The 23,960-nt window shown below is 36.7% G+C and overlaps 3 protein-coding genes across 3 annotated transcripts; 2 read left to right on the top strand and 1 right to left on the bottom strand.

Moving 5' to 3' along the window:
• On the top strand, positions 1,223-7,183 carry LOC109833281 (receptor-like serine/threonine-protein kinase SD1-8). The gene is made up of 7 exons (XM_020400888.1): positions 1,223-2,753; positions 3,438-3,557; positions 5,016-5,173; positions 5,464-5,674; positions 6,161-6,398; positions 6,430-6,580; positions 6,726-7,183. Exons 1-7 carry the CDS (start codon positions 1,487-1,489, stop codon positions 7,032-7,034), a joined length of 2,454 nt encoding a protein of 817 aa, XP_020256477.1. The 5' UTR covers positions 1,223-1,486; the 3' UTR covers positions 7,035-7,183.
• LOC109834737 lies at positions 11,496-12,524 on the bottom strand. The gene has a single exon (XM_020402760.1). It carries the CDS (start codon positions 12,522-12,524, stop codon positions 11,496-11,498), a length of 1,029 nt encoding a protein of 342 aa, XP_020258349.1.
• On the top strand, positions 15,837-23,385 carry LOC109834738 (tetraketide alpha-pyrone reductase 1-like). Its single transcript, XM_020402761.1, has 5 exons — positions 15,837-16,121; positions 17,052-17,240; positions 17,361-17,692; positions 19,408-19,486; positions 23,300-23,385. Exons 2-5 carry the CDS (start codon positions 17,111-17,113, stop codon positions 23,383-23,385), a joined length of 627 nt encoding a protein of 208 aa, XP_020258350.1. The 5' UTR covers positions 15,837-16,121; positions 17,052-17,110.

Below are 23,960 nucleotides of genomic sequence, written 5' to 3' on the forward strand. Positions count from 1 at the left end.
ATTGTTTCTTTTAAGCTGCGTCTTAACAAAAAAATGCAAATTCTACCATCCACCTGTAGAGGAGAATAAGAAATGCCATTAAAAAAAGTCATCCATAATGAGCCCCAGTTATCCCCAACTGCACGACAAAACAAAGTAGATCAATGCTTTGCGTATTGCTTTTTCACTAAATACTTTTCATTTTCCAATGAACAATCCTTTTTTTGAGGACAACTTTTTGCAAAGCAGTCCTTGATTTGTGCAGTGCCGAGGTATGAATTTTTATTTTGAAGAATTAACAAAGAAGAAAACCCAGGCCTGAATCAGGAAAGGTGCATAAAGTGAACTTTTCCCCTCAAAAGAGAAATACAAGAAGTGCTAAATCAAATTTCAATTTGTTATCTAAATTGGACAAATTAGTGTTGGACATTCCAGAAAACAGGCTGGACATGGTTATGAGTATGGTTTCATACTAAAGTTTGTTAAAATGAATATAAAACTATAATACTCAACCCTCACTTTAACTTTGGAGTTTTGGTGTAATGGTTAGAGGGACTAAATTTTAGACGGTATCAGAACAAACCAAGTTCAAATCCCATCAACCACGAATTTTAAGCGGATTTTCTAATCCACTTGTAGGGCATTGTTAGAATTAATATAAAACTCTAATGGTTAGAGATAAACTTGCAGACGATGTGATTAAACAAATTTTTAATGGCTTGACTTGTACTCAACAATAAAGTCTAGAAACAGGATAAATTAACCTAAACTAACTACGTAACAAACTAGTTCAGACGTATATCTGAAAATTCAGTTCTTCGTCAGTAATAATATTAAAAAGAATGGGGGAAAGTGGGGAAAAGTCTGAGATCTCACCAAGAAACAGTCTGGGTCTCATGTAACCCCTTCATTAGTTTAATCGCAGCTTTTATCTGGTGGAGTACTCCTTGACGTAATTATCAACTTGGAGTGCTCTCGCTTATTGGACATTTTAACCATTTACTTCAGACTTTTTTTTTCGCTCTAGAAGAAAAGGAAAAAGCAGGATATGTCCAATGGCTCCTCATCATCCCTCTTATCTATTAGTCTTTCGGTAAGATTATAAAATTCTTTAAATATGACATATATAGAACTTTGACAAAACAATTGATCAAAATTGACTGTTTTTAATTCCATATGTGCAACTATTTTTAGGCACCATTTTCAGTCTTTGAAAAAACTGGGAAAAGTTGCACACGTCTTTGTCCATTTTTTCCTTCATATCCCAACCACCGAATCTTCTACTTTGAAAAAACAATCCCAATACTTGATGGAATAATCATTATCATTTATGACTCTTGTGGGTCGCTACCGACCCCATGCGTTACATGCTCTCTCAGTGAATGGCCCAGTTTGTCCTCGTGCAACAGCACATCCTAAAGTGCCAGCAACATTATATGTTTTAAGACAAAAGTTTGTTACTAGCTAAGCTTGTTTGAAGGGAAACCAGAAGGGGGGAAAAAAATAAATGGAGCCAATTGTGCTCCTCCTCTTCCTTCTCCTCCTCCTCTTATCCTTCTCCACTGCCAGAGACACCATAACCCCGAGCAATCCCCTCGCCGACAACGAAACCCTAGTCTCGGCCACCGGAACCTTCGCTTTGGGCTTCTTCAATCCGCCAAATTCAGACAACCGATATATCGGTCTATGGTACAACCAGATATCCGACCACACCATACTCTGGGTCGCCAACCGTGCAAGCCCCCTCGTCAACTCGACCGGAGTCTTGTCAGTAACCAAGGACGGCAGGCTCACAATCACGAGTCAGAACTCGACAGTCGTCTGGACCAGTCCAAACTCGACGGTGGAGTTAACCAGTCCGATAGCGCAGCTTCTTGAGAATGGAAATCTCGTTGTAATGCAGGACGGAGACACCAGTGGCAATTACGGATGGCAAGGGTTCAACTACTTGACCGACACATTGATCCCCGGTATGAAACTGGGCGTCGACCTGACCACTGGGATCAATCGCACACTTGTAGCATGGGCTAGCGAAAATGATCCCTCGCCGGGACCTTACCATGGTTTCATGGACATCAGAGGCGATCCTGATATCTATTTCTGTCGAGATTCCACCCCAATTTGGCGAAGCGGCGCTTGGGATGGTACACACTTAAGTGGGATACCGGATATGAGCACTTACAGAGGCTTTCAGTTCAATTTCGTGAATAACGCTTCAGAAGTTGTGTACTTTTACAGTGTTATTAATCGGTCATATATATCAAGGCTGCTAGTTAACTCAACAGGTTTTGCTCAGCGCGCGCTGTGGTTACCGGACGCTAATCAATGGAACTTTTTCTGGAATGCGCCGAAGGATTTGTGCGATGATATAGGGCAATGCGGTCCTTACGGGCTATGTGATGCGAATGATTCGCCATTATGCAGTTGTTTACAGGGTTTTGATCCCAAGAATCCTTCAAATTGGAATTTGAGGGACGGGCATGATGGGTGCAAGAGAAGGACGCCGTTGGATTGCAAGAACGGGACGGACGGATTTGTAACGGTGAGCAATGTGAAGCTGCCACAATCCGATAACTGTACTGTGGACATGAATTTGAATTTGGATCAGTGTAGGCGCTTGTGTTTGGGGAATTGCTCGTGTACGGCGTATGCGAGCGCCAACGTGAGCGGGGGAGGGAGCGGGTGCATTATTTGGATCGGTAATCTGTTTGATATAAGGAACTTTGTTGGGTCAGGACAGGATTTGTATGTACGGCTGGCTGCTGCTGATCTTGGTACGTAGTTTTTTTCTAATTCAGTTTCTAGTTTTAATTTTATGAACTGTAAAGTTGGATGACTGATATCTGTATGTCTGTTCAATAATTATGTAGAAGTTGCATTAATGACTTAGTCTGCCCAGTCCATATCTAGCCACACATAAAATATTATTGAGGAGTTTGAACTGTAGTTGTCTAGGTGAATTTCCCTTCACATTGGTAGGTCAAAAACAAGACCACATTCAGCTAGGATAGTTGTTATAGGTTGCTTTCAATTTGGATTACTTTTCAAAGTTGCCTACCTTCTATGACCCATCTTCATTGTTCTTTTTTTGAACCTGAAGCTTCCGCCATGTCTTTTTAATTACCTAAAAATAGTTGGTCAGTTTGACCCCTTGCTTTTAATTACCTAACAGAACCAACTTCTAGCACAAGGTTTAACTATACAATAATCTCTTTATCATGTCCTCTCATATATCAACATTGATCAATCAAACAATGAACATGGACCAAATTTTCTTCATCCACACCCATGTACACATCATCACAATATCTCGCATGTTTTTTTATTTGCTATAGAACAAAGCATAGGCATCCAGATTGTTTGGTATGTTGATCAATCATAACTCATATTGTAGTCTTTAACGAAAGAACTTTGAAGATATATGTTCACAAGGTGATGATGATGTGGACGTGTTTCAGATGTGTCATCTGGCAAAACTCAGAGCACAATAGTTGCGGTCGCGGTGAGCCTTGTTGCTGCAGCATTGCTACTAACTTGTGTTGGTTGTTTCCTTTGGAGAAGGAAGAAAAAACGAAGAGGTGAATTAAATTGGCTACATTCTTGTGATTCGATTATATTATATAAAATACATTGATTGAAACACAAATATAATTTGATATTTTCTTTGTTTTTAGGATATTGATTAGTTTTTTTATAAGTTCATTTTTGGATACAAGTCCTTAACAATGTGAGGTTCATAGGAAATGAGTCTTGTCTCTTAATATGAATATATCCTAATCTCAATTTAGTCTTAACTTGAGTTGTTAATAAACTCTAAGCTCTTAAATTTCATGTCCTTCACTCATATCCAATTATGGACCTGTTTATTATTTCTCTTAAAATTCATAATTTTTTCCCTTTTTGCCTGTCCTTTTTTGTCTACATTTCATCTTTGAGGGGTGACCAAGGACACGAGCATATGTCATCTGTGTAGCAGTATATTGAAGGTCGTACAAAAATAGAGTTTTTCTACAAATTTACTTAAAAAGGAAAAGTCTGGAATGAAAAGTATGTAAAGAAATGTAAGATGATACCATTATGTATACAATGATTAATATACCTCTCAATAACCTTATTTTGAAAAATAACTAGTGATTTATTCACTCTTTCAAGAAAGAGGAGGGAAACTAAGACTTGCTATGACTTTTCTCATGGTTTTAAGACCAATTTTGACGCAGCACGGAAGTAAAACCTCGGAATCCACCAAGGGGACGTTCTTTGAATCCACAAAGAACAATCTCCGAATCCACGAATAAAATATTGAAAGAGAAATTTTATTGATAAAACAAGTTATTTTTCCTTTGGGGTTACATGCCTCTTCTTAAATAGAAAAACAAATAAGACTTATAGTAAGACTAGAATTACAAAAAAATAAAAAGTAACAAATTTTATTCTAAAAAGACTCCCTATAATAAAGGAAACAAATCATGAATCAAACTTGAATTTGTTTCCTAATCTAATTTGACTCTAAAATTGAATTTATTTTCTAATCTAAATAGACTCCAACTTTATTACTAAATAAACTAAAGCCTGATTATTTTTAAATTTCAGCCAAAACTAGGTATTACTGATGATAAATTAAAAATCTGACAATATGGTTAGCTCCGTCTCATCGAGATAGGCGATTTACATATATAATATGTCAGAATTTGTCTTCCGGATTAAAAAATATGATTGTTTCTTTGCGGAAGTCAATAATACGTGTAGCTCGTAATTCTCCTAATCCTCCATGAAATTGTCCGTCAAGGATCCTACATCAAATTTCAAAGTCTTATTAGTTTAAATGAAAATAAATTTGTTGGTTCTCTTTCTATGTTATCCTTTGATAGTATGTTTTCTTAGATTTGGATGATAACTGAGTAGGGGGAATCTTTAGAAGTATTACTCATATTGTTCAAGGACTCATATCCAAACACTGAGTTGTAAGGACTGATATCCAAAAAATAATATTTGATAGGGATTTATATCTCAAGTCTTTTTTTTCTTTTTTTTTCCAGTTCTATTAGGTGCAATGACTTCCTTCAATGAAAAGTCAAATCATGAACCAGGAGATCTGGATCTTCCTATATTTGATTTTGCTACCATTGCTGCTTCTATAGACTACTTCTCAGATGAAAATAAACTTGGAGAGGGTGGTTTTGGACCAGTGTACAAGGTAAACATCTTTTTTTGATTGTACACGTTAACCATTGCCCCACATAACTTTGATCAGAAACCCCTGAAAAGATACTTATAAAAGATTATGAATAATGAAATTTTAGCATCCCTGTTTAACTTAATTTTTAGAGTAACGTTGTTTTAACTTTTTTAAAGCACAATGGAACTGTATAAGTGTATTGTTACTGTAATTAAATTAGCATGATATCAGCATTGCAGTAATGACGGTTTAAACTGGCAATATAATTCATAAGGACAATACTTAAATAAATGTTTATCAAATTTTAGGGAACACTTGAAGACAATCAGGAGATAGCTGTTAAAAGACTTGCCAAGACATCAATACAAGGCCTTGAAGAGTTCAAAAACGAGATCGTTCTTATTGCCAAACTTCAGCACAGAAACCTTGTCAGGCTTCTTGGTTGCTGTATTCAGGGAGAGGAAAGGATGCTGATATACGAATACATGCCTAACAGAAGCTTGGATGCCTTCCTGTTTGGTATTTTCTCGTCTCTTTCATTACATTAAAGATAGAGATATACTATGATATGTTGCTGCAATACTTTTACCCAGTAGGATTTTGAGGGGAGGACTCTATCATTTATCATTATATTATGATCAATCATCTGTCACGATTATGCACTTTCACAATCTAGAGTTTTAGAATTTTCATAATTCATTGTTTGCTTGTCATTTGATGATTTCTCATTCGATAAATCAACATGATGTTAATTATAACTTTATTACGGTTAGGATGATGATAAAACCAACTAATTTCTTTTATTTCAGTCTACAAATTTGTGTTCCCAAATTTCTTTGATTGAACTTTCCTGAATATCCTGGAAAAGATTTTTGTACATTTTAAAGGTGTTCGGTGTTCTCCATTTATTTAAGTCCTGAAAGCTTCAATGTAATAGTAACCTATGGAGAAGCATGTATCTTCTGCTGTTCCTGTAGAATTACCATTTTCAAATTTTACTTGCAGAGAAAGAAAGAGCAGCATTATTAGATTGGAAAATGCGACATCAGATCATTGTGGGGATTGCTCGTGGACTTCTCTACCTTCACCAAGATTCAAGATTTCGGATCATTCATAGAGATCTCAAAGCTAGCAATATTCTTCTGGATGAAGACATGAACCCAAAGATTTCAGACTTTGGCATGGCCAGAATCTTTGGTGGTGATGAGACAGATTTTAATACCAGAAAAGTTGTCGGGACGTAGACAATTATCTTCTCACGTGTCAAAATACAGTGGATATATGTCTCCTGAGTATGCAATGGACGGGATCTTTTCAGTGAAGTCCGATGTATTCAGCTTTGGCGTTCTAGTACTCGAAATCATAAGTGGTAAAAAGAACAGAGGAGTGTATGCCATACCCCCTCATATAAACCTTGTTGCACATGTAAGTGTTTAATTTTGGGTTAATTGCACATACACCCCATTAGTATCCTTGTTTTGACCTTACTACCCCTCTTGTTTCGTTGATGCATAAGCCCTCAGGTTAATTTTTTTAATCGGGACCTGAAATAATTCTGATTTTTGAACAGGCATGGAGTTTATGGAAAGAGGGTAAGAGCTTGCAACTAGTAGACGAGTCAATGGGTTACTCATTTCCAACGAACGAAGCCCTAAGATGCATAAAACTCGGGTTATTATGTGTCCAAGAACATCCAGAAGATAGGCCATTGATGTCATCTGTGGTGCTAATGCTTGGTAGTGATCTTGCATCATTGCCGCAGCCTAAACAGCCGGGATTTGCTGCAAGAAGAGGCCCTTTCGAAGTAGATACATCGTCAAGCAATCAAGATTCATGTACTTTGAATGAAATAAGTGTTTCCATGTTTCAACCTAGATAGCTTAGAAGTAAGATTCTAAGCTGTTACAAATTTTTGTACCTACAAGTTTCATTTTTTTTTCTTTTTTGATTTTTTTCAGGATACTTGTGGGATATTTGTTGATATTGTTGTTGTTCCTAAAAAGCACAGGAGATATCTAGTTTTGTGAACTCAATAATTTCAAATGATTTTTGATATGATCTTATAATGATAAAAGCATTCATTTTGATGGAGATTTTGATTTAAAAAATGCAGATCATTAAATTCTTCTTCTTTGTAAATAGGCAAGGGGAATACTGCTCAGCATATGTTTTTATGAGTACTGAGGTTTTTGGGGGAACACAAGCTGAGGGTTTGGTCATTGAGGGACCAATTTGTAAGGTCCCTTAGTGTTTGAAGGACTTATGAGAAATTTCAAAGATATTGAGGGACTAATATGGTATTGTGAAGATTTGAGGGAAGACTAATATTTAGAAAAAAACCAAAAAATTTATTTTTGTTTGAAACACATCCATAGGCCAAAGGCCTATGATATATATTTATACTAGTCAATGTGAATATGTTGAGTACCCAAGAGTCACCCCCACTTAGTGTGGTGTTACACCACCATAATGGGGTGTGAATGGAGGGATAATGAGGGGGAGGCCAAAGGCCTCCCTCATCTCATAATACTCCCCCTTATCCATCCATTACCTTGGGTTTAGCTTATGAACACTTCAGGGTTCGTAAAGCTAATGGGGTGGATACTTCTGGATCCAGAGTAAACTTGTTTGCCTCGTTAAAACCTTAGCTGTGGAAAACCCAGTGGGAAAAAACCATCAGCCTAAGGAAAAAGAGTACAACCCATAGGTTACTCCCCCTGAACCATACAAGCTTCAGGCTTGTAGGTCTTTCAGATGTCTCATCCCTATTCCTTTTACAAGTTTTACAAAAGTACATCTAGGCAGAGCCTTAGTGAACAAGTCAGCTAAATTATTACATGATTGGATCTGCTGTACTTTAACCTGCTCCTCCTCTTGAAGATCGTGCGTCCAGAAAAACTTGGGAGATATGTGCTTCGTCTTGTCACCCTTGATGAAGCCAGACTGAAGTTGAGCAACGCAGGCTGCATTGTCTTCAAATATAGTAGTTGGCTCAAGGTCACCAGTCTTCAGGCCGGTAGACACTAAGATGTGCTGAATGACAGAACGAAGCCAAACACATTCTTTGCTGGTTTCATGGATCGCGAGGAGTTCGGAATGGTTGGATGAGATTGCTACAGTGGTTTGCTTGACAGACCTCCAGGAGATGGCCGTACCACCGAATGTAAACACAAATCCGGTTTGTGATTTCTCGGTGTGGGGATCAGACCTGTAACCTGCATCTGAATAACCAATTAAGGTGGGAGACCCACCCTTCGGGAAATATAATCCCAGGTCTATAGACCCTTGGAGGTAGCGCAGAAGATGCTTAACTCCATTCCAGTGGCGCTTTGTGGGCGCTGCACTGTATCTGGCTAGTAGGTTAACTGAAAACGCTATATCGGGACGCGTACAATTAGCCAGATATAATAGTGCTCCAATGGCACTGAGGTAAGGTACTTCAGGACCTAGCATTTCCTCTCCATCTTCCAGCGGACGGAAGGGGTCGTTATTTACATCCAATAATCGAACAACCATTGGTATACTAAGAGGATGACATTTATCCATTCGAAAATTTTTAAGTAATTTCCGTGTATATGTGGATTGGTGTAACAGGATACCACCCTTAAGGTGTTTAATCTGTAAGCCAAGACAATACTTTATTTTGCCTAGGTCTTTCATTTCAAAAGTATTCTTAAGGCTTTCAGATATCCCAGCTATCTCTGCAGGAGATCCAATGAGATTTAAGTCGTCGACATAGACGACGACTATAATGAATCCTGTTCCCGATCTTTTTATAAAGATACACGGGCAGACTTTATCATTTGTGAATCCTTGCGTAGCAAGGAACTCACTTAGTCTGTTATACCATATTTTCCCCGATTGCTTAAGACCATATAATGATCTTTGAAGCCTAACAGAATAGACGTCCCGAGGTCTATCTGCTATCTTTGGTAGAATTTTATATCCTTCAGGGAGTTTCATATAGATATCTTTATCTATATTGCCATATAGATATGCAGTCACAACGTCCATGAGCTGCATTTCTAGGCCTTCCAGAGATGAGAGGCTTATTAGGAATCGAAAGGTATTCACATCCATAACCGGAGAATATGTTTTTTCATAGTCTATTCCCGGTCTTTGGGAAAAACCTTGTGCTACAAGCCGTGCTTTGTAGCGCACAACCTCGTTGTGTTCATTTCTTTTTCTGATGAAGACCCACTTATATCCCACAGGTTTTACACTTTCAGGTGTTTGGACTACTGGTCCAAAGACTTCGCGTTTCAAGAGTGAGTCCAGCTCTACTCCTATTGCCTCGTTCCACTTTGGCCAATCGTCTCTGCGTTTACATTCCGCTAGAGACCGTGGTTCGATGTCATCGTCGTATTCAGTGACGTTAACGGCAATATCGAACGCAAAGTCATCGTCGACGACTGTGTTTTTTCTGTCCAGTACCTCCTCAGTACGTACAAAATTTAATGATGTTTCTCCTATTTGTTCCTCTTCAGGGGAATCTAGGAGGGGAGAGGAAGCTGGTCTGAGCTCAGTATCCTGTGTTGGGTTCATCTTTATTTCTCCAGGATTTTTTCTTTTACGATGGACTTTGTCCTTCGAACCTGGTGGGCGTCCTCTTTTCAATTGAGGTACAGCCGTTTCTGCTGTCGGCGGATTGCATCCATCTTTGGGGATGTCAATCCTAGCTGACGTGTTGACAGCAGGGATGTGTGATCTGACAATCTTCTGGTTATCAGTGAATTTATCCGGAAGTAAATGTACTATATTCTAAAGATGAAGAATCTTCAGGATCTCATCTTCACATTGACTAGTACGCGGATCATAATGAGACAAAGTCTTGGTGTTCCAAGAAATGGTCTTAGAAGCGTCAGGCTTCCTGGACTGTGTGCCAAGTTTAGGAAATGAATCCTCAACAAATTCACAATCATCAAGACGTGCCTTAAATGCGTCACCCGTCTGGGGTTCAAGGTATCTTATTATAGAGGGCGAATCAAACCCCATATAGATACCCAAACGACGCTGTGGACCCATTTTGGTCCTTTGTGGAGGAGCAATTGGGACGTAAACTGCACAACCAAACACTCTCAAATGTGAGATATTCGGAGGTGCACCATAAGCAAGCTACATTGGTGACAAAATATGGCCACCAGAGGGCCGTATTCTGATAAGCGATGCGGCATGCAATATGGCATGACGCTAAGCCTCAATAGGCAACTGTGATTGCATCAACAATGGATGAGCAATCTATTGCAATCTCTTAATTAGAGATTCTGCTAACCCGTTCTGGGTGTGAACATGTGCTACATGATATTCGACTTCGATGCCAGTTGCTAGGCAATAGTCTTGAAAGACTTGTGAAGTGAATTCTCCCGCATTATCAAGACGTAATTTCTTGATTTGATTATCAGGGAAATGAGCCCGCAATTTAATAATTTGTGCCAATAGCTTTGAAAAAGCTAAGTTGCGGGTGGATAAAAGGCACACGTAGGACCACTTGGTTGATGCATCTATAAGTACCATAAAGTACCTAAATGGTCCACTTTCGGGGTGAATAGGCCCACAAATATCGCCATGTATTCTCTCCAAGAAGCTAGGAGACTCTAATCCCACTTTCAGAAGGGAAGGTCTCGTGATCAGTTTACCTTGGAAACAAGATAGGCATAAGTAATCACCCTTCTGAAGAATCTTCAGGTTCTTCAGGTTGTGTCCACTTGATTGGCTCATGATGCGGTGCATCATTGCTGATCCTGGGTGACCTAGTCTGTTATGCCAAAGTTTAAATTTCGTCGAAGAATGGCACTTCTGGTGCACAATCATGTTAGCTTCTACTGGTTGAATATATGTATGATAGAGACCCGACGGGAGTCCCTTGAATCGTTCTAAGATAGTTTTTGAACCATTTTTTTGACGAGTTACATACAAATACCCATCCTCATTTATATCATTGGTTTCTAAGTGATATTCGTTTAAACGAATATCCTTGAAACTTATGAGGTTTCTATTAGATTTCGGAGAGAATAATGCATCTTTTATTATTAGTCTCGTTTTATTTGGGAGCAATATCATTGCTTCACCAAATCCTTCTATTATGTTAGATAGTCCCGAAATCGTAATTACAGGATCGTCATAATCATATAAGCTATTGAAATAGCTTCTTTCGCGAAGGATTGTGTGCGTCGAGGCACTGTCCACAAGGCACTCACACTTCATCTATAACATGAATGTAATATTTTAATCTAAAGAAAATAACTATTTTTATTGAAAAGTAAAGTGCATTACATGGAAAGTAAAGAACTAAAGATGAAAGTATTATGAGAATTTAAATGCATATAAAGATAATATGGATCTAGTCGAGAAGATCATCCGTTTCGAAGTCATCAGCAATGAACTGAGTAGACGGCTGCTTTTCCACCAGATTTGTTTCAACAGGAGACTTCAAGCTCGCTTGATACAGATCTTGGAGGTGTCGCGGAGTGCAATAGTTTCTGGACCAATGTCCAGTCATGCCACATCTGTGGCATTTGTCCTCCCAAGTGTTCTTGGGAATGGACGACAGCTCAGTGGTCTTCTTCTTCCACTTCTTCTTTCCCTCACTATTGCTGCTCTGGGGAGGGTTGTTTTTCTGGGGTGGGCATCTGGCCTGCCACTTAGGGGCTTTTCCCTTGTTGAATTTACCCTTATGCTTTTTCTTCTGCTTCTGGGAAGTAAACATGTGAGCTTCGGGTAGAGGAGCTGAGCCTGCAGGGCGTAGGTTATGAGTGGCCAAAAGCAATTCTCTGTTTTGCTCCGCCATCAGAAGGGTGGAGTGCAATTCAGAATACTTTTTGAACTTTCGTTCGCGGTACTGTTGCATGAGGATTGCATCCTTCTCGTGGAAGGATGTGCAAGTCTTCTCCAACATGCGTTCCTCCGAAACTTCTTCACCACACAACTTCAGGCGTGAGGTGATATTATGAAGTGCTGAGTTATACTCAGCTACGGACTTAAAGTCCTGAAGTCGGAGGTTTTCCCACTCATAACGTGCACGTGGGAGGATCACATCTTTCTGATGTTTGTATCGGTCCTCAAGTGCAGTCCACAATTCCTTTGGGTCCTCTACAGTCAGGTATTCGGCCTTCAGGGTCCGATCAATATGTCTCCTGATGTAGATAATGGCTTTCGCCTTATCTATATCAGAGACGATCACTGTAGTAGCAACCTCAGCATTATTTACAGCATTACCCGTAACAGTGGCCGGAGCCGGTGGAGCAGGAGTTGAAATTGTGGCTAATAAGCCCTGGGCACGTAAGTGGAACTTCAGGTCCACATGCCAACTCAAATAATTCTTGCCAGCAGCGTCAAGGACTTCGAAATCAACGCTCGCTATTTTAGCCATTTTATCTATGCATTTGAAAGACATGAATTAATAATAAGGAATTAAAAATTCATGCAATAAACATGTTGCGTGGATCAGCCCGTCACCAAAAAATAAAAAGTGTCCAAAGTCCGATTATACAGTCCAAAGATAACAAAAAACATAAAATTAAAATACAATTTGGAAAACCCTAGGGGCTCCCTGCATTTTGCAAAAATACCTTCGTCTTCAATGGAATACACCGGTCTTTGACTTTTTACAATTATATCCTCACTACAATTTCTCTCTCAGAAGGAAAAGAAAATGCAAGGAATTTAAATTTGGTGACAAACAGGCTGATCCAAAAACCACAACATTATTTATTTAAACATCCACGTAATTTAATAATAATATATGCAACAGGCATATAATTAGATATAACCTAAAAAATTTAATAATTACGTGGGCCACGAGGAGACATATCATACGCACCGTTAGTTTAGATTACTAACGGCCGTGGGCCACGAGGAGACATATCATACGCACCGTTAGTTTAGATTACTAACGGCAGAGCGATCTCAGGACCTTCCGTAATTATTAAACATGAAAAATCTAAAGATGTTGCATGTGGATAGGTTTTGAGAGTTAGGCTCTGAGACGTGTGCATGAGACTTTGATGGCGACAGTGCAAAACGTACATGCTCTAACTTTTAAGATAAAATGAACAGTAACAGGTACATTTTGTGAACAGTAATTTTTTATTTTTATTTATATAACTGTTTTTCCGAATTTTAATCAACAACTAATTAATCCTATGAACATTTATATCTCGGATGAACAGTAACTGCTTTGGATGAAGAGTAACCATTTTTAACATAAAATTAAAACTGTTTTAAATGAACAGTAAAATCTTTATATTCGGAATGAACAGTAACAGTTAAATTTTTTTTATTTTTTAAAAAATAGCAATTAACTAATAGTATTAATTACTAGTTATGCCAACAAATAATGAAAGCAATTAGATTAGATGAACAACAATAAAATTGCTTAATAAACAGAAAAATTCCCGAGTGAACAGTAACCCTCGGTGAACAGTAACAAAATTTTCTCTTTTTTCTGTTAATTTTCCGGCTGCCATATATTATTCTACGGATTATAGTAATTACCTCTAGATCAAAGATCTAGGGACGATCGATACTAAAGATCCGTAGAACGCTGCCTCCTTGTAATGATCCGTCGAACGCTCCCGCTGCAACGAACCAGATCTCAATGCGCAAAAGAGGAAGGAAATATTTTTTTTATGGCTCAGAGATTCAAGAACACTTCGTGCTGATAACGTGTTTGAAACCCATCCATAGGCCAAAGGCCTATGATATATATTTATACTAGTCAATGTGAATAGGTTGAGTACCCAAGAGTCACCCCCACTTAGTGGAGTGTTACACCACCATAATGGGGTGTGAATGGAGGGATAATGAGGGGGAGGCCAAAGACCTCCCTCATCTCATAATAATTTTTGAAATGTTTGGACCAGGTTTCTTAAAACCCCCGGTCTCATCATAAAAATTTGACTTGTCTTTTCTTAAAAAAAGGGGTTTTGCACATATATCCCCCAAATTTACCAAATTTTCAAATTTATCCTCCTAATCTTGATATTTGGAAACTTACCCCTACTTCCACAGATTTTTTAACCCCTCTCACTTAGCAGTTTTAGTCTTTAAAACGGAAAATGTTGCAAAAATCTATTAGAAATTATTGGATATTTTCATATTAGTCTGTGTAGAAATCAACATTGTTAAGGTGTAGGGTAGAAAGACCTAATATATAGATTCTGAGGTAATTTGGCAAATACCAAAATTTAGAGAGTAAATTTTTGAATATTGAAGATTTAAAGGGTATACGTGCAAAAAACCCCCAAAAAAATAACGATGATTCTTTTGACCCCACTTAGGGCCTGTTTGGTTCGTTTCCTTTAGTTTCCAAAACCCATTTTTTTCACTTTCATCATTTTTCTTCACTTTCACCATTTTCTATCCTTACAAATCTCCCACATCAACAAATAATATGGTGACAACTCATCTCATCTCATCTCATTTCTTATTTTTAAAAATAAACTAAACACAAAAAATGTGTCACATCAATCAATTCATCCAACTCACCTCACCTCATTTTACTTCACTTTCTACCATCTTTAAAAAGTACTCACATCATCCAATAATATGATGACAACTCATCCCATCTCATTAAAAATTTCCTTCCATCCATTTCCTCAAAAAAAAAAAAAAGGAAATTGATTTTCCTAAGTATGGTGACAACTCATCCCATAATATAATGACAACTCATCTTCTCTCATCTATTTTCTTAGTTTTAAGAATGAACCAAACACAAGAAAAGAACCTAAACAAGAAAAGTGGTGGAAAACATCAAAAATTACTTATCTCATCCAATAATATATGGTGACAACACATTTTCTCCTCCACTTTCTTTTATAGCTTTGACAAACCAAACATCTGAAAATGAAGGAAAATACCAAAATTCATCTATATCAATTTTCTTTTCCTCATTTTCCCCCACTTTCTGCATTTTTTCCGAAACAAACAGGCCCTAAGGGTCCGTTCGTTTCGCAAAAAAAAACTTAGAAATTAAAGAACAGGAAACCTATTTCCTATAATAATTGTTTTGAGGTTGTTTGGTTGGGTTAAAAAAGAAGGAAATTATAGAATAAGAGATGAGATGAGATAAGATGAGTTGTCACCTTATTATTGAATGATGTGAGTGATTTTAAAAAAAAAATTGTTTTGAGGTTGTTTGGTTGGTTAAAAAAAAATAAGGAAATGAATTGGAGGTATATTATTGGATGATGTTTTGAGGTTGTTTGTGTTTGGTTCATTTGTAAAAATAAGAAAATAGATGAGATGAGATGAGTTGGAGGTATATTATTGGATGATGTGACACATACTTAAGGAAATCAATTTCTTGTTTTTTTTTTTGAAGAAATGGATGGAAAGGAATGTTTAATGAGATGGGATGAGTTGTCACAATAATATTGGATGATGTGTGTGATTTTTAAAAATGGAATAAGATGAGATGTGATGAGTTGGATGATGCGACACATTTCTTGTGTTTGGTTTATTTTTAAATGTAAGAAAGAAGATGAAATGAGATGAGTTGGAGGATAAAAATAATATTTTATTAGATTTTATGGGTGAGTTTTAGGGATGAAAATGGATAAAAATATTATTTTATTGATTTTCTGGTACTGATTTCTTTTTTTTGGTTTTTATGAAACCAATCAAACAGCCCCTAAACAGACCAATCCCCCCCCCCCCCCAAAAAAAAAAAAAAAAAAAAAAAACAAAAAAAACAAAAAAAAAGAACATAAGTGGGGAAACATTTTGAAGAGCTTGAATCAGAGTTCCAAATTCTACATTCTAACCCTAACAGCTCATCAGATTCGAGTTGTCTCTTCTTAAAACAGAAAATGGGTTATTTGCATTGTCGATTTCAATCTCCATTTTCACTAGGCCAAACCCTAACCTTGACCTGTGTTTGTGCTTCTATTATTTGCACGCGCTGTGGATTTCCAAGATTTTTGAGGGAAAGAAAAGGGACACTGAACCATCGTTCAAGAGGACCAAGGTACGTTCTAAGGTTTCAATTTTTATCATCAATGCGACCGAAAGCTTTAATCTTTGTATCAAGTTGTTGAAGTGCATGTCCACAGAACTTTTTGATTATAGATGGCATGTTAGTTTCGCGTTTATGTAGAATATGAAATGTAAATTTATATATATGCAGCTAGTTGATCTTGATATTATTGGGCTGATTTTAATATTGATAATAAGATTCAGGATCAAAACAATGACTAAGAATAGAAAAGTATAGGACATGAATAGTCGTTTTCTAGTTATAGGACATAATCATGGGATTTGCCACAAATCACCTCCTAACCTTTACCATTGTCATCGGCCTAGATGGTAGATCAATATAACATTCGGAGACTTGGATTTGGAACTATCCAATTAGTAATGTTTTCTCTTATTTAAATCATTAGCTTTACTACTAATCTGCGAGTAACAAAGCAACGGGTTTTGATTTTTGGGCAATCATGTTAGTGGTGATAACAGTTGGAAATCGGAATGAAAACTGGCTTAAGGCAGAGAGTAAGATGGGAATAGTGCCCGAATCAAAACAGCAGTATGTTTCTATTTTTTTCTCTAAGTTCTAAACTATTTCTATTGTTTTAGAGTTATTCTTTGATAAAGTCAGAAGTCACAGGTTTTGATTATTAGGCTAATCTTATTAATTGAAATAATAGCTGGAGAGTAAAGTAGATGACGAGTGTTAAGAAATTCAAACTGTATTTTTGATTGGTGTATTCTGGCAAGGATGGGATATGCGATGGGTTGACTGTTAGGCTAATTAAACCTTTTCTTTCCTTTCCCCCCCTTTTTATTGTTCCTCCCCGTGAAGCCTTGGCTTAACCTGTGCACTCGCTTTTTCTTTGTTGCTTTCCATCCTACACACAGATATAAAGGCTCAAATTATAATCCTCTGCTTTGTTTATAGACAAAGAAGAAGAAAATAGATGGAGATTCCAGAGCACTGTATTAGTTGTCAAGCAGCAGATGGAAAACAAATCTAATAACATCAAGGGCAAAGTATGTGTCACAGGTGCCGATGACTTTGTTGCCTCCTGGCTAGTTAAGAGGCTCCTCGAGTCAGGGTACCATGTAACAGGAACTGTAGGAAACCCAGGTACATGAGATATGTCCTCCAGCTGATTCTCATCCATACTGGTTTTATTATAATACTTGCATGCAATTTATTATTTAATTGTTGATGGCAGTAGATTACAAGAAAATTGTCACTTGCAAGAACTAGAAGGAGCAAAGGATAGGCTTCATCTGGTTAGGGCCGATCTGATGGAAGAAGGCAGCTTTGATGATGCTGTAATGGCGTGTGAGGGTGTCTTCCATGTTGCAAGTCCAGTCATCTTTATCCCTCGTTCGGATCCTAAGGCTGAACTTATTGATCCTGCAGTAAAAGGGACATTAAATGTATTGCGATCATGTAAAAATAATCCAATGCTTAAAAAGGTTGTTCTCACATCATCATCAGTTGGTGCAATATATAGACCATCTATTTTCCCGAAAGAACCCCTGGATGAAACCTCATGGAGCAGTATGGTAGAATGTGAGAAGATTAAGGTGAGCATAAGTTCTTTTCATGTACTTAATTTGGTTTTGTCATAATTTATTTAGAATTTTGTTATGACTAAATAGCACCTATATACCCTATAGTTTCACTTGCTTTGCACTTAAATACCCTCACTTTTTTTGTGCCATTTGCATACCCTAGGTTGTTTAAAATTGACATATCACTACCCTCTACTGGGGGTAGAAAACAATCGAATCGGAATGAACATCAGTGACTTCGAATTTGAATTCGAATTCGGTCAATTTTTCAATATTCGAATTCAAATTTGGGTCGAATATGACAATGATATTCATATTCAAATTCGTATATATACGGGATATTCGCTAATCGTTCACTAATATTTGGTAGCTCACATGGTCAGGGTGTTTAGATCTAGTATTGCAGGTCATATTTCGAACCTTGGGACTGACATCTTTTTTTTAACTTTCTTATTCTTTTCGAGATGTTTGCATATACACCCAACAGTTGTATATATTTGTAAATATGCCCTCCAAAGCATCATTTTTGTCAAATACTCTCTAAATTGCCTCTTCCATTTAAGCTATGCCTCAATCTAAACTAATTAAAACTTTTAAAAAATGTCTAATCTACCATTTAATAAATTTAGAACATAAACGAATATTTAATGACCAAGTAAATCGAATACACATTTGGTTATATTCTATTCTTTTATGAATCGAATACTAAAAAGTATTCATTTACTGTTAAATGAGATAGCGAATCGAATATGATCGGATAATTGGATGAATAATAACCGAACTGTTTATTAATTATTTGGTTCACTTCCAACTTACCCTTTACTATGCAAAGATGAAAACTTCCACCTGAATATTCTCACTTGACACTTAGAATGAATTAGCATGTTAGTGTTATATTGGAACATTCGGTTGAAAATTTTCACATTTGCATAGTAGACAACATAGTTGCGTGATTCCCTTGACCTCCCCTCGAACTGTCATATAGTTCCTACAAACTAATTCTAGGTACATTTGTGAACCGGTTCCCTCTGGTATATGAATTGTTTCCCCAAAATTTGCATCACTTACAAGTATGTAGGGCGCAAAATCCCTAATTGTACTAGCACAAGACACAATGCAATGTGCAAAATCGAGTGAAGGGAGGCGCACAATTGGATATATGAGCGAATGACTGTACTATATCTAAATACATATGTTAATATAACATGAAACAGAAGCATGAACCCAGCACAAACTATGAGAAAAGAAAATAAAAAAAACAAAAAAAACGGACTCCATAAAAAAGAAGTATTTAAGTATTTTGTATGAAACTAAAATGCATAACTAGCTTTCTATTTTCTAGCTATCTACTATATACTTTGAAAAACTTTAAGCGCACTCAAAAAAGATTTACGACTATGACATACCATTGACCGAACTTGTGTGCCAAAGAAAGCTACTCCCCTTTGAATCTAAGTTTTCTAAGTGACGAATCACGTACCAGATTTCATACCACAATCCACTATGCACAGCATACTATGTAACTATGGTAGACAATACCAGTGTGCCAATTTTAAATGACTTAGGCTGTACAAATGTCACAAGAAACAAAATGAGAGTATATAAGTGCAAAGTGAGCGAAACTATAAGGTCTTTAAGTGCTATTTAACCTATTACATGAAAAGACAAAAAGTAATCAGAAAATACTAAATTCTCTTTTTTTTTTGTTTTTTTAGTTGTGCTGTTAGGCGTGGTACGCAGTCTCAAAAGTTGTAGCAGAGAAGGCGATGGGACTTCTTAGGGAAGAAGAACATCAACCTCATAACTGTAGTTCCGTCCTGTGTCATTGTTCTAATTCTACCATGCAACTTGAATGAAACTGCACCATGGACCCTTGCTATACTCAAAGGTAACTAACCACTTTCAAGCCATACTTCCCTCGCCACTCAACCATTAATAGTACTAACACAATCTACTTGGACCAAGTTTACATCTAGAACATGCACCATGGCTTGTGCGGTTCCCCAAATATGGCAATGGTTTATGAACATTTTCCCAAATATGGCAATGGTGTATGAACATATGGCAACCTCTATCTATGATTCCAAACTCACTACTATAAAAGGCTCTATAAGATACAGTTGAAACTGTTGTTATTAGGCCTATTACCAACAATTTGAACAGTTTCTAATAGATTAGCAATGGTTAAAACCATTACAAATAGTCTATTACTAATATGGCCATTGTAATTACCTCATTGCAACAGTATACAACCGTTGCAAAAGTTCCAGCTGTTGCTATAAGAGTATTTTTCATTAGAAATTTAAAAAATACACGTCAGCAATTCCAAGTGGCGCTGAAGTCTATTAATAATGTTAACAACCATTGCTAAAAGATTTAAGAATTTGAATTTAATACTCCACATTGCTGGTTGTTATTACATTGGATATCATCACTTTTCTCTGTTTTCATAGAAATCACATTCACTGCAGAAAGATAATATTATACTCAAAACTATAGCAAATTAAACTTATTACAATGATCGGCAATCAACTCACGTATAGAATAATTGATAAACCAATCAATTCACATTACATTTTTGAACGCCAGAAATTTTAGCAACATATCAATTGCATAAAATATAAAGAAATAAAATACAATTTTATTTTACTTAATGGTCTTATTATCCTCTGCCGGCGATGATTAGATCTTCAATCATAAGATGGACCTACAGGAACATCTTGTAATGAAAATTTTATCAATTAGAAACGCTTAATAATACCAGTCAGATTATACCATTTGGAAACAAATAGACAAATAACTACTGACTAAAATTTCTACAAAGAAGTAAATAAAAGATATTTTAAGTAAATCAATAATGACCTGAACACAATTACATACGAAAAAGCACACAATTCTAATGTCAAAGTGAAATTGAATTTCAATCGCCCTAGACTTCGCATGTCAATAAACACATTTCCAGTCAGACCATCTAGGGAATTGTGACTTAAAATCCTGCATAGGTTAATTAAAGAAAATGATATGTCAAGACCTTGCATACTAACTTCTTCCTCAGTTGATATCTACTGGAAGAAGAAGAATATACTAATAAACTCACAAACAAATAAGATCCTTAAAAGAAGACATTATGTGTGGGATGTTGTAACTAAAATAATTCAAAGCCAAGTCTCTGCAAATAAATAAATAAAAATACCATTTTAAAAGCATGGAAGACAACAAAGGGCACTCATGTTGGTAGCATATGTGGGTCAAACTATGTGAGGGATTCACCACCAATTGATATTAGAATAGACAGCTGCAAGTCAAACTACAATGCCTCAGTTGAAGGCAACAACATTATGTAGAGTACTCCTTTTAGTCTAGTTCTTTATGTATAAATACTTATGATGTGTCCATAACAAGCATTGTCACATGCAATACAGTAATATTAAAGCCCACAATTATACGAAATTAAAATTTTAAAATAATGTCATTAAAAGGAAATGCTTGAAGCCGTGCATGGTAGTTGTTGATGTACGATATCAAACAGTCGAATGAGGGGAGTAATTAAGTTGACGGATGTCCTCTAACCCTTCGAATGTCTGGTTTTGGAGTAAGCTATTCTTCCCTGCACAAGTAGCAAATCGTAAGAAGACGAGGTTGGGTTCCCTGGTTGTTCCTCCGACAATCAAGTTAGTGAGTTGCTTGAGTGGAGAAGTGAAAATGAACTGCAGTAGTTCTTAAACACAGTGAGTAGTAGTAAAGAACTTATCTTGTTATTAAAAATAGTGTCCGTACTTATAATGATGGCAGAAGGGTAGAATGGTAACTTTGGCTGAGTATGAGATGGCGGCTATGTCAGCCTCTGCTTTACAGGTGTCGGCCAACAAGTGGAGGAGATGTCACTTTGGTATTTAATACAAAGTGATTGGGGGTGTGCGGTGCTGACGTGATCCAATGTGTCATAAATACTATTGGGGGCAGAGAAATGATAGCTTCCATAATGCATTTAATGACACTAATTGCGAGGTGATTGGTTGCCAGTGCACGGGAGGGGGCTCAAGGCATTTCGTCGTCTTTTTACTCTTCCGGTGGTTGAGAAGTACCGTCTTTGAGTCGTCCTCACAAGGTGTCGGCCGATAGGTCGGCCGAGTGGAGTGATTAAGCAGTCGACTTAGCCAGGGGACGACACGTAATACCTTTCGAGTCGTCGACACGTAAGGCCTTTCGAGTTGTCCTCGCAAGATGTCAGCGTGCTGAGTCGACCAAATTGGGCCTCTGATTATCTTGAAACGCTGACTTGATTATGCATAATGTGGGCCATTTATCTGCAATTGATTGGAGTTTATTTTTCATCACTAAAACGGCTATAACTGCAATATTCAAATATCATGATTCAAAAGTGAGATTGACATGTAATAGCAAAGAGAGAGCCACATTGGCCAATCGACACTTCATTAACAAATGGAAACTAACAGATGATTGAAGTATAAAATATCTTAGTCTCACAAAGCATGTCATTATATTTGAATTTTGAGTAGATATAGATACAATAAGTTTTTCTAGTGACCAATGTATGACATTAGATTTAATGGAAACCATGGAGCACCATCCTATCTTAAAGCAAACGTAGGAGACACAAGAATTACATGGAAATCTAAAACCATGAATAGTGTATATGCAAAATGCTAGTTTGGATAAACCTGACAGAGAATGTGATATAACATATAATAGAACAGTGTTCACTCTAATATAATGCTAAATGATAGTTAAATCTCTCTCAATTTTTAGTTAAAATTTCATTTTAATTGTTAACAAACATAATTTTGCTCATCTTAATTAAAGGTTTAGGTAAAGTGAATCTAACAAACAAAATCTTATCAGTCATCAATGAATACCTCTAAAATAAACATTAGGTTAATGCTCAAAATTAACAATAAGGATAAAATGATATTAATGACAGGTAAAATGATAGTAAAATTAGGGAGGAATTGTTACCTCGAGCTAAAATTACCAATTACTGAGGATGTCCAGATCCACTCAAGTCCAAACGACACTAAGATTTAAAACAATGAATGCATAAATATCTGAAAGGAAAAGCAATAGAACCAAAGTTATCTTCTTATAATTTTAATAATAACTCAACCCCATTTGAAGTATGAGGTCAACGTAACTGCAATGTATGTTCTATGACGTTGATTTTGTATAAAGTTGTAGACCCAATGCATGCCAATTATTTCCAAGAAAAAAAAAGTTGCCCTTGTCATAGCAATATGCAACAATGGTTTGTTAGATAAGAATATTAAAAAGTTCATACCTTGGTTAATGACATTAATAATAATACCTTTGTTAATGCGAATACTATAATCTCCTCAATCAGACTGACCCTATCCCATGATATCAAGTAATAGAAAATTAAAGAGTTCATCACAAATAAAGAATATAAATTTTCAAAATTCCTACTTATTTGATGTGATTCTTGAAATATATGGTAAGCGAAGAAGGCACATATTGACATTTAGAATCCACCATCTAATAAGTCGAAACCAAATTGCATTAGGATCTATGGCTGAAATTAAATCTGTATTTGATTAGATTGAAGAGAGAGGAGTACCCATTGGGATTATCTCCTTTGGTAAGCTGATTTTTCAACAAAGTACAAGCTGTCAAAAGAATTGTTGCGACACAATCTTAATCAGATAACAGAAAATAAAACAGATAGATGAAAAAAGTAACTACAAGATGGTTTATGTAGAGGAACGCTAAAAATTCTTATGCTAGAAAGTATTTAATGACATCATACAATACTGTGCTTAATTAACCTGATTTGTTATATATTCAAGCAATAGAGATGATCCCATGCATGCTCCAGCGCCGTCATAATCTTGAGTGGTTAATGTCCTGTCAAAATCCAATATCCAATTCAAATACATTAAATTCTATCTAAATCAGTATTAGGTTTGAAGGAAACCATAACTATGCATCATAATCGGAGTTGGTGGAGCAAGGATCAATTACAAAGGGGAGGGCGAGGGTAGATCTCAGTAGTTGAACGGAGATCGAGACATCGGCCGATGGATTTTGGGGACGATGGTCAGGGTTTTTAGAGAATGACTGTTTACCATGAAATAATATTTACTGTTTTTCTTAACCATGTGGCTATAAAGTGAATATGGCTTCCCCCCATTTTTTTATTAGCCGTCCAGATGAAATTTTGACTTCACATGAAATCTTTTATGCTCTATTAATAACGGTTATTAAAAAACCGTTAATAATTAAGGCTTTTGTAGTAGTGACTGCT

Source organism: Asparagus officinalis, chromosome 3, assembly GCF_001876935.1.
Source record: "Asparagus officinalis chromosome 3, Aspof.V1, whole genome shotgun sequence".
NCBI classification, from domain to species: domain Eukaryota; kingdom Viridiplantae; phylum Streptophyta; class Magnoliopsida; order Asparagales; family Asparagaceae; genus Asparagus; species Asparagus officinalis.

Excerpts from the sequence above, each read along its gene's own strand:
- LOC109833281 (XM_020400888.1), top strand. The coding sequence starts at position 1,487 with ATGGAGCCAATTGTGCTCCTCCTCTTCCTTCTCCTCCTCCTCTTATCC. Across the intron at positions 3,558-5,015 it reads AAGGAAGAAAAAACGAAGAG|TTCTATTAGGTGCAATGACT; the intron begins GTGAATTAAATT and ends TTTTTTTTCCAG. Across the intron at positions 6,399-6,429 it reads AGAAAAGTTGTCGGGACGTA|TGGATATATGTCTCCTGAGT; the intron begins GACAATTATCTT and ends GTCAAAATACAG.
- LOC109834737 (XM_020402760.1), bottom strand. The coding sequence starts at position 12,524 with ATGGCTAAAATAGCGAGCGTTGATTTCGAAGTCCTTGACGCTGCTGGC.
- LOC109834738 (XM_020402761.1), top strand. The coding sequence starts at position 17,111 with ATGGAAAACAAATCTAATAACATCAAGGGCAAAGTATGTGTCACAGGT. Across the intron at positions 17,241-17,360 it reads AGGAACTGTAGGAAACCCAG|AACTAGAAGGAGCAAAGGAT; the intron begins GTACATGAGATA and ends GTCACTTGCAAG. Across the intron at positions 19,487-23,299 it reads AGAACATCAACCTCATAACT|CTGATTTTTCAACAAAGTAC; the intron begins GTAGTTCCGTCC and ends TCCTTTGGTAAG.